This window comes from Pelophylax lessonae (genome assembly GCF_965119305.1).
Source record: "Pelophylax lessonae genome assembly, chromosome: 1".
Lineage (NCBI taxonomy): Eukaryota > Metazoa > Chordata > Amphibia > Anura > Ranidae > Pelophylax > Pelophylax lessonae.
This window is the reverse complement of record NC_138768.1, coordinates 313,781,458-313,799,240: the sequence shown is the minus strand read 5'-3', so window position 1 is coordinate 313,799,240 and position 17,783 is coordinate 313,781,458. Positions and strand designations below refer to the sequence as shown.

Below are 17,783 nucleotides of genomic sequence, written 5' to 3'. Positions count from 1 at the left end.
GCAAGTTCCGCATGGAATCCCTGCGGTCGGTGGTGGCTGCCCTGGTTCCAGGGGAATTCATGGCCTCCATCGATCTGAAGGATGCGTACCTTCACATCCCGATTTTCGAGGGTCACCAGAGGTACCTTCGATTCGCCATTGCGGAGGATCATTACCAATTCGTGGCGTTGCCTTTTGGTCTCGCCTCGGCTCCTCGGGTTTTCACCAAGGTGCTTGCACCCGTTCTGGCTTTGTTGAGAGCTCAGGGCATCTCTGTCCTGGGGTATCTGGACGACATTCTGGTTCGGTCTGCGTCCAGCCAGGGTCTGGAAAAGGACCTGACCGTCACGATGCAAACCCTACAGGAGTTTGGTTGGACGATAAATTTTCCAAAGTCGACGCTGAGTCCATCGGTTCGTCTTCCCTACCTGGGAATGATCCTAGACTCGATCCAGGCGAAGGTCTTACTGCCGGAAGACAAGCTCAGGACTCTTCGGGAGGAAGTCAGGTCCCTCAGGGACAGTCCGTGCTCGTCCCTCCGGACGTGCATGAGATGTCTGGGATTGATGGTCTCGGCTTTCGAGGCGATTCCCTTCGCCCAGTTTCACACGCGGGGTCTCCAAGCGGAGATCCTGTCCAAGTGGGACGGGCGACCCCAATCTCTGGATCTTCTAATTTCGTTGAGCCTTCGCACCAGAAGGGATCTTCTGTGGTGGCTCCAGTCCCCGATGATATCGGGGGGCAAGTCCTTTCGTCCTATCTCATGGACAGTGATCACCATGGATGCCAGCCTGTCGGGCTGGGGTGGTGTTCTGGGCGTTCTGTCCGCCCAGGGAACTTGGTCGGAGGGGGAGTCCTCCCTTCCGATCAACATTCTGGAATTGCGTGCGATAAATCTTTGCCTTCGTCGCTGGACGGACCAGCTGCAGGGCTGTCCGGTTCGGGTGCAGACGGACAATGCCACGGCGGTGGCCTACATCAACCACCAAGGGGGCACCAAGAGTGCCCGAGCGGCTCGGGAAGTGGCCAACATTCTGTCTTGGGCCGAGACTCATGTCCCGGCGATAACGGCAGTTCACATTCCGGGGGTGGAGAACTGGCAGGCGGACTATCTGAGTCGCCAGACCCTGGATCAGGGAGAATGGTCTCTCCACCCGGCTGTCTTCTAGATGTTGTGCGCGAAGTGGGGTCTTCCAGATGTGGACCTGTTCGCGTCTCGTCTGAACAACAAGGTGAGAAGGTTCGTGGCGAGGACGCGCGATCCTCGGGCAGACGCATCAGACGCGTTGGTGGTCCCGTGGCATCAGTACAGACTGATGTATGCGTTTCCACCGATTCAATTGCTGTCCAGGTTCCTTCGCAGGTTGCACTCGGAATGCAGCACGGTGATTCTTGTGGCACCGGACTGGCCTAGCCGGTCCTGGTACGCAGACCTCGTGAATCTGGCGGTCGACGCCCCATGGCATCTACCTCTTCGAGACGATCTCCTGTCTCAGGGCCCGATATTCCATCCTGCTTTACAGTCGCTGGCTTTGACGGCCTGGCTGTTGAGACCGAGGTCCTGAAGGATAGGGGTCTCTCCCCTGAGGTCATTCACACTTTGATCAACGCGAGGAAACCTTCCTCAGGGAAGGTCTATTACCGTACTTGGAAGGCCTATTTTGCCTGGTGTGAGTCCATGGGGTTTTCACCTCGCACGTACTCGGTTTCTCGAGTGTTGTCCTTCCTTCAAACGGGTGTCGACCAGCGTTTGGCGCTGGCTACGGTCAAGGGTCAGGTGTCTGCGCTGGCCGTTCTTTTTCAACGTCCTGTGGCTTCTAACTCCTTGGTTGCCACTTTTGTTCAAGGAGTGCGGCATCTGGTCCCTCCTAGGAGGGAACCTCTGCCTCCTTGGGACTTGAATCTCGTTCTCCTTTTGAACAGATCAGGGAGATCTCGTTGTCTATGTTGTCCAAAAAGGCCGCCTTTTTGGTGGCGATTACTTCGGCTCGCAGAGTGTCGGAGCTGGCGGCTTTGTCCTGCAAGTCTCCGTATCTGGTCATTCACTTGGATAAGGTGGTCTTGCGACCTAATCCTTCTTTTCTTCCGAAGCGAGTTTCGGAATTCCATCTCAATGAGGATATTGTCTTACCTTCGCTGTGCGCGAAGCCTAAACATCCGAAGGAGGTGAGGTTGCACTCTTTGGATGTTGTTCGGGCGATAAGGTTTTACCTTAAATCGACTGAGTCTTTTCGCAAGAGGGATTCTTTGTTTGTCCTTCCGGAGGGTCCTCGGAAGGGTATGGCGGCGTCGGCTTCTACCATCGCCAAATGGATCAGATAGACCATTGAACAGGCATATGCTTTGCAGGGAAAAGTTCCTCCTGTGCCTGTGAAGGCGCACTCTACTAGATGTCTGAGTACGTCTTGGGCCTGTCGTCATGGGGCTTCTGTGGCCCAGGTGTGTAAGGCGGCGACCTAGTCGACCGTACACACTTTCACAAAATTCTACAGAGTAGATGTTCAGGCATCGGCAGATGCTTCCTTTGGCCGCAAGGTTCTTAGTGCGGCAGTTCCTAAGGGTCCTTTGTTTTGGACCCCTGGCTGTTTGGGATACGTTTTTATCCCTGGGTTATTTTTTTGTCCTGGGTTGTTGCTCCTGTTGAGCAAGTTTTTTTCATGTTGCCCAGCTGGTGTCCTTCCTTTGGTAAGGTTCCTTTCTTTGATGTGGAGACTGCGTTGCCTTACGGCGCGGCTGCGTTTCCCACCCCTCATGTTTGCACTGCTTTGGGACGTCCCCATTGTGACGAATATGAAGAGGCAGCGACTGTCGGAGGACGTAAGAGAAAACGGAATTTTTGTAAAATCTTACCTGTAAAATTCCTTTCTCTGAGTCCTCCGACAGTCGCCGCCCCCGCCCCTCTTTTGGGGTTTGGTTGTATACTCTACTGCTATTCCACTGAAACTGAGATATGGTTGCAGGAAGTAGGAGGGTATTGACTGAGGGGACCACCCTCTGTGGGTGGGATATGTTAAAAGCTTTAATGTTAACATATTCTGTTGCCTAGCTACTCCTTCGGAGCAAAGTCTAATACCCATTGTGACGAATATGAAGAGGCGGCGACTGTCGGAGGACTCAGAGAAAGGAATTTTACAGGTAAGATTTTACAAAAATTCTGTTTTTTTCACATTCTGATATATAAACATTCCCCAAAAAAAATTTACAAATCAAAATTTTATAACATTTTAGGCCAATTTGTTTTCTGCTACATATTTTTGGTAAAAAAAAAAATAGCAATAAGCGTATTTTGATTGGTTTGCACAAAATTTACTAACTACGGGAAAGATTTGTCATTTTTATTGTTTTTCTTTTTTTGTTTTTTTTACTAGTAATGGCGGCGATCTGCGATTTTTTTTTTTTTTTTTTTTTTTGCGGGACTGTGACATTGCGGCGGACAGATCGGACCCCTAACTGACATTATTTACACTTTTGGGGGGACTAGTGACATTACTACAGTAATCAGTGCTAAAAATATGCACTGTTACTGTAATAATGACACTGGCAGGGAAGGGGTTAACACTGTTGGTGATCAAGGGGTTAAATGTGTGCCTCATGCTTACTGACGTGTGTGGGGGGAGGGGTTTCTGTGACAGAGACGGAGATCGCAGGTTCGTCTATGCTGAATCCTGTGATCTGTCCCTGTCTGTCACAGAGAAGATCTGCCCGCTACACAAGCAGGCGGATTTTCTCACTCTTTTCCCAACGATCGGGGAAGAGAGACGGTGAGCGCTGTCTCTCCTTCTCCGGCCCGACTCCCGCTGTTTCTAAACACAGCGGGAGCGAGCCTCCTGCGGCGAGACAGGGAAGAATCCAGCGACATAGGTCTACGTCGCTGGACCCAGGGCTGCCACTGTGCTGCAGTAGCAGCAACGTGAGCAGTCCGGAAGTGGTTAAAGACCGTTGCGCAAATACGGTGTGACAAAAAGACAAAAAATATTGCAACGAACGCCATTTTATTCTCCAGAGTCTTTGCTAAATAAAATATATAATGTTTGGGGGTTCTAAGTAATTTTCTTGCAAAAAATACTGATTTTAACTATTTTAAGAAATAGGCTTGGTCCTTAAGTGGTTAAGCTTTGACAATAAAACCTGGAAACTGATTGGTTTCTATGCACAACTGCACCAGATTCTGTATGAACTAGTTTTAGCAAATCTACTCTCGAGTAGAGATGGCCATCTTGGTAGAGGATCCTGGTATGGTGAGTAGCTGGAGGGCTATGGGGTGGACTTGGGCCCTTCCTTGCGACGGTCGGATCCCCGGGTTACCTTCCTTCCCGTCAGGCCCCACTTCCTGGGGTGGGTGCAGGGCGTTAGCTGGCTAGGGGGTGCGCCGCCGGCGACCGGACAATCAACTGTATGGGGGTGGGGGGGTTGTACCTTGTGGGGGCTCCTGCCAGGGCCCCCTGTCCTGCCTGGTTCTGTCCTTGAGGCCTGGGGTCCCTCCTGGGTCCCTGTAAGCCTCGTTTTGCTGCCATTTTGTTTCTATACACGGCAGCCATGTTTGTGTAGTCCAGCAGGCATTTTGCTCTGGTGAGCCATTGAAAATAGCGGCGGCGGGCATGACAGTGGAGCCCTATGGATGGCGATTTCGGCAGTGGGAGCCCCTCCTCACCCCCTGGTGCTGACTCCTGGATCCTTTCACTTCCTGATCTGCACAAGTGTAGTGCAGATTATCCTGGTGGCTGCAGGTGCCTGTTTCTGCTGGGTGGTGAGTCTGGTGGGGTCCTCTCCCTCTCTGCTGAGGATCGCGTGGTGCTTGTGCCTGGCAAACAGGTGGTGCTGCCATTGTGGTGGGGGTTGTCCCTTTGCAGTGTTTTTACACTTTTTGTGGGTCCCCCTGGTGACTCATGGAGTCTTTGGAGCACATCTCCCCACCTGATCCCCTCTCTGAGGCTGCGTGGCCCGCCGGGTCCCGACCATCCATCAATGCACAGACGGTGGTCCTGGAGTCCTTTGTGCCCCGGGTGGAGGTGGCTTTGGGGTGACTGGCTGGCAAAATGCACCCCTGCCTCATCAGATCCTGAATCTGATTCGGGCACCGCAGACGTGGGTCACCCTGCTAGGTCTGCAACCTCATGCCCGGAAACCTCTGATAGTGAGGATGATTCTTCCACGTCTGAAACCGCGCACAAAAATGCGCTGGTGGACGCACTGATTGTATCTGTGCTTGAGACCTTGAAGATGGAGAACGCAGCTGTGACGGAGGCGCAGGTACCCTTTGGCACTCACAAGCCATCCAGAGTGGCAAAGGTGTTTCTTTTCCCTGCCTATCTTAACAGAATTGTTGCTAAAGAGTGGGGACAACCAAAGCATCCCCATGGGGTCCCTAATCGCTTTAGTTGGCGTTACCCCTATGAGGAGTCTCTTCTTAAGTGTTCTGTTCCACCGGTGGTGGACCCGCCGGTTTCCAGGTTAAACAAGGCAACCATATATCTGGTTGAAGTGTCCCCGGCCTTTAAGGATCCGGCTGACAGGAAGACGAAGGCTGTGGCCCGCAATATGTACACTCTGGCTGGTTCGGCAATGAGGCCGGTATTCACCATTGCCCTGGTGTTGCAAATTCTGACCAAGTGGGCTGATCTCTTACGCTGTGACCTGGAGGGAGAACAGCTCCCCCCTTCCTTTGCCGAGTTGGCAGACCAGCTGGTCCAGGGACTGCAGTTTATCTGTGATGCCTCTTTGGATGCGGTTCCCCTAGTGGCTCGGCTCTCTGTTTTGGCAGTGGTCCTTCGGCGTGTCTTTTGGCTCAAGTGCTGGTCTGCGGACCAGGCTTCTAAAAAGGCCTTGACCAATCTACCTTTTCAAGGAGATCGCCTGTTTGGAGCAGCCCTTAAGGACATCATTAAAGGTCTCACAGAGGGGAAGAGTACTTTTCTTCCACAGGCTACAAAGGGCAAGGAACCTCATCGTAGACTTGGGCATTCCTTCTCGGCTCATGAAAAGTTTTTTTGTCGCTCAGGGTCGACTGACAAGGGCTCGAAGCCTTTCAGGGCTGCCTCTGGAGGATCCCAACGAACCTGGTCTGGCAACCCGAGAGAGGCCTGGTGCAAGACAAGGGGGTCCACAAAGTCATTCAGTTCGATTACAAGATCGAGCTTCACTCTTGTCCGCTGGTAAGGTTTTTTTCCTTCCAGCACCTGTCTCTAGACCGCTTGCAGGGCCTGTTTGGGGCCGTACAAGACCTGTTACTTCAAGGTGTGATTGTTCTGGTTTCCGATTCCGGAACGTTTTCAGGGTTTTACTCAAACCTGTTCACAGTTCCCAAGAAGGAAGGCGAAGTGCGTCCAATCCTGGACCTCAAGTCGCTAAACTGCTTTATGCGGGTGCAGAAGTTCAGAACGGAGTCCATTCGAATGGTGGTGGAATCCCTGCGTCAGGGGAATTTCCTCACCTCTATCGACATCAAGGATGCCTACCTTCAAATCATCGCCTCCAGACTCCGCCCTGTCCTCCCCTCTGTGATTGACCAGGACCAGACGGGTTTCATGGCCCACAGGTCTACCGATATTAACCTGCACAGACTGTACACGAACTTGCAGGCCCCCCATTCCAACTCTGGTGCCAGAGTCGTTGCCTCGTTGGATATAGAGAAGGCATTTGATTCTGTTGAGTGGCTCTTCTTGTGGGAGGTACTCCGCAGAATGGGCTTTCCCCTCCTGTTTATAACGTGGTTGCAAACCATTTACCGGCCCCCGGTGGCGGCTATCCGCCTTGGCGGCAGGCTGTCTACCCGGTTCCCATTGTCCCGAGGCACGCGGCAGGGATGCCCTCTCTCTCCGGCCTTGTTTGCCATCGCTATGGAGCCACTGGCTGAGGCGCTCCAGATCTCTTCGGAGGTCCGGGGTATGAGGGTGGAGTGGCTGGAGGAGAGGGTGGCACTGTACGCGGATGACCTCCTGTTGTTTCTGCAGGACGCGTGCCCCTACCTCCGGGGGGCTCTCCTCATTTTGGACAGCTTCTCTCGGGTGACGGGCTTGCAGGTTAACTGGACCAAGTCCCAGCTGCTTGCCATAGATGAAGGGGCCAAACACAGCGCTCCAGCTGATTTATCGCTACAGTGGGTGGATAGCTTTATATATCTGGGGGTGCGGATCTCTAGTCAACTATCTGATTTTATCTCCCTTAACCTTGACCCGGTGGTGAGGGAGATTAGGACCAAACTGAAGGCATGGGAGAACCTTCCACTTTCATTGTTAGGGCGTATTAACTTAATAAAAATGAAACTTCTTCCTAAACTTACATATTTGTTTTGCCAATCGCCCCAATGGCTTCCCAAGGCATTTTTCGTTAACTTGAATACACTTTTTTCCTCTTTTTTGTGGGGCTCCCGCCCCCCCCCCCCCCCCATATTAAATTCTCTACGGTGATGTGCCCCCTCTCGCAGGGAGGCTTGGCCTTTCCAGACTGCCATAAATATTTTTTGGCGTCTCAACTGGTTACTGCGGTGTGGTGGCTGACTCCCAATGCCTTTAACTCAGCGGTGGTGGAGGCAGCGGTGCTTGGGTCTATGGAGGCGCTATCCCACTTACTGTTTAGAGGTCCTAGGGCCCCTTACCATTTGACTTCCTCCATGCGCATGACACTCTGGGCCTGGCGGCAGGACCTGGCTCTGGAGGTGTACCCGGGCACCACTGTCTCCCCCCAGGTGCCCCTCTGGATCAACCCCGCCTTGCCGCACCTGTTCTCCCTCCCTGACCCTGCAGTCTGGACTAAATTTGGCGTAAAAAGAATTTTGGATCTGTCCTCGGATCTTACCCTCCCCACATTCGACCAATTGATTGCCTCTCATGGTGTGCTCCCTTCCCATCTCTTCCGTTATTTGCAGTTGTCCCACGCCTTCAGAGCTCAGTTCCCACGAGGTGTGGCGCAGGCGGTGCAGTCGGACCTGGAGCGGGTTCTCCGGTATGATTGCTCCGAGCGGGCCACCTCGGTGCTTTATGCACATCTCCTCCGGGTCTTTTCTCCGGAGCTCTCGGGCCTCCATTCCCGTTGGGCCCGGGACGTTCCGGACTTGGACGCGGAGGACTGGATACAAATTTGGGGCACTCCCTTTGGGATCCTGGTCTCCCTCCGGGACAGACTGATTCAATACAGGATTGTTCACAGAACTTATCTCACCCCCCCATCGTTTGCACAACATGAGTGTCTCCCACTCCCCGGACTGCTGGCGCTGCGGCCAATCCCCGGGTGACTTCATGCATATCTTCTGGACATGCCCAGCACTCATGACCTACTGGTCCCAGGTGTTTACTGTAGCCAACGCAGTTCTAGAGACCTCTTTTTACCCTTCGCCTGCAGTGGCACTATTGGGCCTCCTGGATGATCTGCTTCCACGGGTGGCGGACCGCACCTTGATGGGTCTGCTTCTCTTCTATGCCCGGAAGAATGCCGTGCTGCACTGGAAACAGCAGTCTCCCCCATTGCTTCAGCGGTGGCGGACGCTGGTGGACTCAGTGATACCACTTTATCGAGACACTTATCATCATAGGGGGTGTCCCAAGAAACACGACAGGGTCTGGTCACGCTGGCTGTCGGACTCCACCTCTGCCTTGCTTGCTACTTGGCTGGGGGCTGGGGGTTCGGGAGACCAGGGAAGGGGGGGTTCTGGTCGCTAATGTGTTTTCTGCCCGATTCCTTTTTAGTTTTTTTTTTTTCTCTTGTCCGCTTCCAGGAGTGCCACGTTGTGCCTTGTCATTTGTATTTGCTTATCATGGTGCCATCTGTCTCTATTGCCTATTACCCCTGCGTGGGTGACCCTTTCTTATGCTTACTGTTACTGCATGCTTTTGCGTGAACCTTATGCACCTTGTTGTTATTGTTGGTTTGTGTGTTGAAATAATAAAACAGATTTTCAAAAAAAAAAAAAAAAAAAAGGATGCCTACCTTCACATTCCAATATGTGCCAGTCACCAGTGTTTTCTCCGCTTTGCTGTGGGAGAAGAGCATTTTCAGTTTGTAGTGTTGCCCTTTGGACTCGCCTCTGCTCCTTGGGTCTTCACATAAGTGTTAGCTCTGGTGCTAGCCTTGTTACGCCAACGGGGGATCGCGGTACTGGACTACTGGGACGATCTTCTGCGGGCGGACTCTTCTGCTCTGGTGGAAAATTTGGAGATCACATTGCGAACCGTGCGGGAGTTCGGCTGGATTCTGAATTTTCAGGAGTCTGCTCTGGTTCCGTCCACAAAGCTGCACTATCTGGGCCCGACTCTGGACTCGGCCTTAGCCAGAGTGTTCCTTCCTCTGGACAAACTCCAGAAACTGCAGGCTGCAATTCGTCTCCTACTGTCCAGAAGATGGTTATTCCTCTGGATTTGCATGTGAGTGCTGGGCCTGATGTTTGCCTTCGAGGCGGTTCCGTTTGCACAGTTTCATACGAGGTCCCTGCATATTCTGACCAAATGGTACAAGACTCCGCAGTCTCTGGACAATCAGATCCGGCTGAGTCGGGGAGCAAAGGAGTCCCTGATATGGTGGCTTCATTCTCCCGCGCTTAGTCTGGGCAAATCCTTCCTCCCCTTGTATTGGACAGTGGTCACCACGGATGCCAGCCGCACTCGGCAAGCATTCTTCTGCTCAGGGGATCTGGATGTTGGAAGAGTCCAGACTACCGATCAATGTCTCGGAACGCCGAGCGATCAGAATGTCTGGACCATTGGATGAATCGTCTTCATTAGCCAAGCCGTCAAACTTAGAGACTGTACAGCAGGGTGGAATATCGAACCTTGAGAGAGCAAGTCCGGGCGCAGTGGAAGAACCTAAGGCCTCGTCACTGCCAACCTCTGGATTTGTGCATACCAAATCTTCCTCGGCCATGCTGGAGCTACCAGAATTACTGGCTTCCCCTCTAGCTGGATCCTGCGCAACAAACGCGGTATCAGCTGCACCGGAGGAAAGGCATAAATCAGGGAAAACTCTTCCCAAGGAGTCACCAAAGCATCCACTCCGACTGCGAGTGGCTCCCTGGTCCAGGATACAAATCTCTCCAACTTGTTGTTGAACCTGGATGCCAAGGCAGATCAATTGAAAAATCTCAGGATGTAAGGACCATTCCCCAGGAAACATCTGTTTACGGCTCAAAAATTCTGCCTGCCAGTTCTCTATTCCTAGAATGAACACTGCTGTCAGGCATGGCACAAACTTCTCTGCCCAGCACAGGATAATATATCCACCTCTTTCTGGGCTGACCGACTCCTTGTGCCTCCTTGATGGTTGACATAAGCCACGGCAGTGGCATTGTCAGATTGCACCCTGACAGGGTGACCCCGAAGTCTGGGCATCCAGAATTTCAGAGCCTGACTGACTGCACGAATTTCCAAAATGTTGATGGGGAGATGACTCTCTACCCAAGACCATTTCCCATAGACGGTAGCTTCCTCCAGAACCGCTCCCCAGCAGGAGAGACTGGCATCTGTAGTCACTACCTTCCAGGTCACTGGAAGAAAGGATTTGCCCCTCTCCAGATTTCTGGTCAACAACCACCAATTCAGACTCTGCCATACTCTTGGTAGCAGAGATATGGACCAGTCCAAGGACTGAATTTTCCACGCAGACAGAATGTTGTTCTGCAAGGGTCTAGCATGGAATTGAGCATAGGGAATTGCCTCAAATGTAGACACCATCTTCCCCAGTAACATCATGCAAATACGTATAGAAGAATATCTCAGCCTTACTATGGACCGAACCTGATCCTTCAGGTCTGAGACCCTTCTGCTGGCAAGAATATCTTTGCCTGCACCGTGTCGACAAGAAGCCCAAGATATCTCAGACGTTGGACTGGCTGTAATGCTGACTTTGCTAAGTTCAGTATCCAACCTAGACGTTCGAGAAATTGTACTGCCTGGGTCAGGTGATGTCTGAACTACCTAAGGTCCCCCCTATCCGTGTCCAGGGAGTTGATTTACCTAGGTCTGATTTTAATTCTGACCAGGGTGGTCCTTCCTCTGGACAAGTTTCAGGAACCATGGGCCTTGATTCACCAGCTGCTGTCACACAGACAGTTCTCTCTCCCGATTTGCATACAGGTTCTGAGTCTGGTGGTATTCACCTTCAACACAGTTCTGTTTGCACAGTCCTACATGCAGCTCCTTTAACAGGTTTGGCCCTACAAGAGGATACCAAAGTTTGTGGCGTGATCACGGAGTCCTCTACCAGATGCCGCAGGCGTCTAAGAGCCACGATAAGGCCAGCATCATCCTCGGCTCAGGCTTCTTCCGCAGTTCCTGCGAGAAATCAAGAGTGAGGATCTTCCAGCCATCCTGCTTTACAGTCACTGGTTTTAATGGCGTAGCTATTGAAAGCCAGGTACTGAGGGATAGAGGTTTGTTTGGTTCAGTGATCCCTACTATGGTGAAGGCGAGGAAGCCTTCTTACAGCAAGATATACCATTGTACGTGAAAAGCGTACATTTCTTGGTGTGAGTCGATTGGCGCTCATACTCGATCCTTTTCTGTGGCTCCAATCTTAACCTTTCTTCAACGGGGCGTTGATCAGAAGTTGGCCCTGAGTACCATCAAGGGCCAGGTGTCTGCCTTCGCAATCTTCTTTCAACGACCCCTAACCACGGACTCTTTAGTTTGTACCTTCATTCAAGGGGTTTGACATGTGGCTCCACCTGTACGGTCTCTATTGCCACATTGGGGTTTAATTTTAGTGCTTTCGGTTCTCCAGATACCTCCATTTGAGAATATTTGGGAGATTTCCTTGCCTACATTATCCCAGAAGGTGACATTCTTGGTGGCTATTACCTCGGCCCCCATGGTATCTGAGTTGGTGGCATTATCATTTCGCAGTCCCTATTTTGTGGAGTTCGGGTGGACCATCAACTTCCAGAAGTCGACACTTACTCCGTCAGTTCGTCTGCAGTATCTGGGAATGGTCCTGGACTCCGCTCAAGCAAAGGTTTTTCTCCCGGAGGAAAAGCTCCAGACTTTACAGGGCGAGATCAGGTCCCTCAGGGACAACGATCTCTCCTCCCTGTGGACCTGCATGAGGTCCCTGGGGCTGATGGTTTCAGCTTTCGAGGCGATCCCGTTTGCCCAGTTTCACATAAGGACTCTGCAAGCAGAGATTCTTGCCAAATGGAACAGTAATCCCCTGTCCTTGGACAGGATGGTGTGTTTAAGCCATCTCACGAGGACGGAGCTTTCATGGTGGCTTCTGTTACCCAGTCTGAACCAGGGCAAGTCCTTTCTGCCCCTGTTGTGGACAGTGATCACCACGGATTCCAGCCTGACGGGCTGGGGCACTCTTTGTGCCTAGGGGACGTGGTCATCGGAGGAATCCTCCTTGCCGATAAATATTCTGGATCTCAGGGCGATAAAACTTTGCCTGCTCCATTGGGCGACTCGGTTGCATGGTCGCCTGGTTCGGGTTCAAACCGACAATGCCACGGCTGTGGCTTACATTGATCACCAAGGGGGCACCAAGAGTGCCCGGGCGGCTAAGGAAGTGGCCGAGATCCTGACTTGGGCTGAGTCACACCTTCCTGCTATCTCTGCCGTTCACATTCCCAGAGTGGAGAACTGGCAGGCGGACTATCTGAGTCGTCAGTCCTTGGATCAGGGGGAATGGTCCCTGCATCCGGAGGTGTTTCGGCTCCTGTGTGCCCGGTCGGGGACTTCCGGACGTGGATCTGTTCATGTCTCGTCTCAACAAGGTGGAAAGGTTCATGGCCAGAGCTCGAGATCCTCTGGCAGACGCCACGGACGCGTTGGTGCCTTCGCACCGGTATCAGCTGATTTATCATCATACCTGGAAGGGGTACATTGCCTGGTGTGAGTCACAAGGGTTGCATCCTTGCTCCTTTTCGTTGGCAAGGGTGTTGGCTTTCTTGCAGAGAGGTGTGGAACAACGTTTGGCATTGGGCACGATTAAAGGTCAGGTGTCAGCCTTGGCCATTTTCTTCCAGCGTCCCTTGGCGACTAACTCTTTGATTCGCACCTTTATTCAGGGGGTGCGTCATCTCGCTACCCGGCGGAGGGCCCCTTTGCCTCTGTGGGATTTGAACATGGTTTTGTCCGTTTTGCAACGACCTCCTTTTGAGAATATCAGAGAAATACCCCTGCCTGTGTTGTCCCAGAAAGTTGCCTTTCTGGTGGATATCACCTCTGCTCGCAGAGTGTCTGAATTGGCGGCTCTGTCCTGCCGTTCGCCTTATCTGGTCGTTCATTGGGATAAGGTTGTTCTGCGACCTAACCAGTCCTTGGATGTGGTCCGAGCAATCAGGGTTTACCTGTTAGCCACGGGATCATTTAGGAAGTCTGATTCCCTGTTTGTCCTTCCTGCGGGACCTCGGAAGGGTACGGCTGCGTCCGCTGCAACCATTTCTAAATGGATCAGACAGACTTTTGTTCAGGCTTATTCACTCAAGGGTCAGGTGCCTCCTTTCCCTGTGAGGGCACATTCTACTAGAGCTGTGAGTGCCTCTTGGGCTTTTCGCCATCAGGCTTCTGTGGCTCAAGTGTGTAAAGCGGCGACACACTTTTACAAAATTCTACAAGATTGACGTGATGGCATCCTCGGATGCTTCCTTTGGGCGCAGAGTTTTGAGTGCTGCGGTTTGTTAAGAAATGTTTTTTCTCTTCTTGGGGTGAAATGTTGTTCTGGGGTTAGCTCCTGTTGGTTGAGCTTTTGTTGGCCACGTTTGTTTTCTGGCCTTATTGGCACGTTACCGTTTTGTTGGTTGTGTCTTTTCCCACCCCTCACACCTGCACTGCTTTGGGACATCCCAATAGGGAAGAATACTTGGGAGGGCTGCGTTTGTCAGAGGACGCAAGAGAAAATAGAATTTTTGTAAGAACTTAGTTAAAATTCTTTTCTCTGAGTCCTCTGACAGACGCAGTCCCCGTCCCTTTATCTTGGGGTTGGGTGTCTTCCTGTACTGCTTGCTACGAAAACTGAATAGTAGCTCTGAGCGTCTGAGGGTAATGTCTAGAGGGACAGCCTAAGGTGTGTCTAAGTAAAAGCTTTTAATGAAGTTTTCACTACATAGCCTGCTCCTGCAGATGGAGCCATTACCCAATAGTGAGAAATACTTGGAAGGGCTGCATCTGTCAGAGGACTCAGAGAAAATAATTTTACAGTAAGTTCTTACAAAAATTCTATTTTCTCAGTTTTGCAGGGAGAAGAAACAACCAGATCATTCATAGTTGTACTGTGTGTTTGTGCTGTAATTGACTACAGCTGATCAGCAGGTCTCAGCCATAAATCATTGGCCGGAACCTACTGACAAAATCCTGCTGTAGCCAGTGACCATGCAGGTTAGTAGTGGGCATACGCAGAACAGGCTGGATGACCTATACTGTGGCTGTGTACGCAGTTAAGTAGACATTGTGGAACTTTTTTTTCTTTCTGTTGTAGCTTAAGTGTACATAAAAATATATAACTGCTGTTGGAAGTAATATTCATTGCCGCATATTTTTTTCCTATAGTTTGGCAAAGGAATCTATTTTGCTGATGTCTCCTCAAAAAGTGCAAATTACTGCTTTACCACCCGTGATAAGAATGTGGGAATAATTCTTCTGTCTGAGGTAATGTAAATTGGGAATTTCTAACACTTAATAATTCTGATTTTCCAAAATTACAATTGGTCAGAAAGAAAATGTAAAGAAATTGTTGCTTATCAATGAGGCTTCCCTATATAACTCGTACCCTTATGTGGGTAAAACTGGTCATGCATGGATCAGTTCCTGCTGAACTGGACGAATTTCGATCCTTAAACTATTTAGTAATGCCCCATACACACGTGCAGATTATCTGCAGACTTTTGTCTGCAGACTTACCAAAACCATATAATATGAGGTCAAACCTAAACACTTTCAATTTGTATGCAATCCGGCAGGCCCTTGCACTACATAGAAAAGGTAAGTCTGCAGACAAAAGTCTGCAGATAATCTGCACGTGTGTATGGGGCATAAGTAAGGGGGTCATTGGAATTCAGTAAGTGCAGTTGATATCACATGAGCACAAGGTGGAACAGCAATAAGGGGATCGGTTTGGGTGTTGAAGCACAAGCAATTACTCTGCACATTTATAAGGACTTCATCACATTTTCATTTTATTTTACTTTTTATGTGTGGACTATTTCTTTTTTTACTTTTATTATACAAGTTATCATTTGGCATTATAAGTTCACTCTTCTTTTCTATATTTGATCTTTATGCAATAGAAATGTTATATGATCATTGAAATAAGCACATCAATTATATAGTTTGGCATGTATTACGAACTGCAGCAAGTGCGGTTTATATTTAAAACCAGCTGATATGTAGTCCAAGTTTGTAAAATGAAAATATCCTGCAACCCTTTTGCCTTACAAACGAATGAAATGGACGGTGCTCAGACCACAGCGGCATGCACTGTCAAACAATCTTCCAGAAAAAGGTTGGCAACAAGGCATTTCACTTATGCTATGACTAAAGCACACTGGGCTTAAACACGTCAACACTTGTGAATTGTGCCCCTTACCTGGATGGATATGAAGTAGTGATCGACCGATTATAGTTTTTTTTTGCCGATACCGATATTTTGGTCATCGCATATGGGTATCGGCCGATATCTGCTGATATTTCCGGACATTTAAAAACATTTTTTTTTTTTTTTTTTACAGGTACTGTTGTGGAGGGATCTGGGGGTCTAAAATACCCCAAACCCCTCCTCTGCACTTAAAAGCATTCAAAACACCAAGTTTTTTTTAATTTGGCGCCGCGTACCCGGAAGTGATGTCATAACATGCCTTGTTGCCGATCTTTTTCTGCCAGCTGACATATACAGGTGCATCTTATAAAATTAGGATTTTTGTACTTACCGTAAAATCCATTTCTCAGAGTTCATTGACGGACATAGCTCTCCATTATTCAGAACCATAGGTTAAATTGCCCCCTACAGGAGTAGGACACTAGGCAGAAAAAAGATTTGGCTACACCTATGGGCAGTCTCAGGTGGTATACTCCCCCCTATCTGCTATAGGTCTTCAGTTCTGTAACAAGCAGTGTCAGAAGTATTGCGAATCCATAAAGGGGTGGGTGCTGTGTCTGTCGATGAACTCAAGAGAAATAGATTTTTTTATGTTAAGTACAAAAATTCCATTTTCACTTCCGTTCACACCACAAAATGTATGCTTACCACGTACAATCGCAGATCTTCCTAGAGGTAGACCTCCCAGCATTCAGCAGTGTTGGAATCACAGATCCACCTCAGGGGTGCCCCACCAGAGACACATCTAAAGAAACATGTCCAGTGGAAACATGTCCAGTGGAAGGGAGCATTCCCCTTGGTCCAACGCCTGCCGACTGAGACAGTCCACTTGCCAATATTCCAGTCCGGGAATGTGTACGGTGGTGTGCCGGAAGGAAGCGTTCCACCCATGAAAGGATGCCAGCTATGTCCAGGGCTGCCTATACAATCTTTTTCGCCCTTGTGATTGACATAAGCCACCGTTGTGGTATCCGACTGGATCCCCCGGAGTCGATCTGTTCAGTGATCCAGGCACAGCCTGATAGCCCAAAGTTCCAAGACATTGATCGGCAGTCTGGACTCTTCCAACGTCCAACAACTCTGAGTGGAGCTCAGTCCCAGGACACCTCCCCACCCAGACAGACTGGCATCCGTAGTGACCACTGTCCAATACAAGGGGAGAAAGGATCTGCCCTACTGTAGAGCGAAGCCACCAGACCAGAAAACCCCCTGGTTTCCCGGATCCGCTGAATCAGATTGTCCAGAGACCTCAGACGCATGTCCCATTTTACCAGGATTTCGTTGTGAAGGGACCTCGCATAGAACTGTGCAAATGGAACCACCTCAAAAAGGTAGATCCCATCAGGCCCAGCACCTGCATGCAAGTGGGGAGGGAGGGCCACCTGCTGGACAGCAGTAGGTGAATCGCAGCATGTAACTTCTGGAGCTTGTCCAGAGGAAGGAACACTGGCTAGGACTGAATCCAGAGTCAGACCCAGATAATCCAATTTTCTGGATGGAATCAGAGCAGACTTCTGTTATTTTAGAAGCCAACCAAACTCTGTCAGGGTCTGTATAGTGATCTCCACGTTGTCCATCAGAGAACTCCTGTCACAAGAGGAGGATGTCGAGGTAGCCGAGTACCGCAATCCCCCGCTAATGTAGCAACGCCAGAACCGGGGCCAACACTTTTGTGAAGACCCGAGGAGCAGAGGCGAGACGAAAGGGTAACGCCACAAACTGGTAGCGCTCATCTCCCACAGCAGCAAAAAAAAGTCTCCTGATGAAGGGATGTCCTGACTGTGCGAACAGACTCCATTCTGAACTTCTGTACCCACACAAGCAGTTCAGGGCCTTGAGGTCCTGAATTGGACAAACCTTGTCCTCCATCTTTGAGACCATGAACAGGTTTGAAAAAAAAACCCTGAAACCGTTCCGATACCGGAAGGAACCAGGACAATCACACCCTGAATAAGCAAAAAGTTGGGGGAGCAAACCCTGAACATGTATTTCTAAAGCTGGTGCAGCTATGAACCAAGCGACATGCATATTAAAAAAGAATAGCGCACACATGCAAAAGAAATGACTATCAAATATGAAGACAATCCATAAATAAAAATGGGGATTTGGGCCCACCATGTGGCCATTTTTATTTATGGATTGTCTTCATATTTGATAGTCATTTCTTTTGCATGTGTGTGCTAATCATACCCTGAAGCAACAGGTCTTGCACCCCCACCCCCAAAGAGAGGTTGCAATCGGTGCGGGGCAGACTCATATTGGAAGGGAAGAATCTTTGAAGGGCAAGAATG

General features: G+C 50.2%; 1 protein-coding gene across 2 annotated transcripts in view; it reads left to right on the top strand.

Moving 5' to 3' along the window:
* PARP2 (poly(ADP-ribose) polymerase 2) overlaps positions 1–17,783 on the top strand; it is a 136,638-nt gene that overhangs the window by 112,780 nt on the left and 6,075 nt on the right. For both annotated transcript variants that reach the window (XM_082256088.1, XM_082256089.1), the window contains exon 17: positions 14,448–14,546. In XM_082256088.1, coding sequence (XP_082112214.1) covers positions 14,448–14,546 — 99 coding nt within the window. The remainder of the gene's footprint in view (positions 1–14,447; positions 14,547–17,783) is intronic.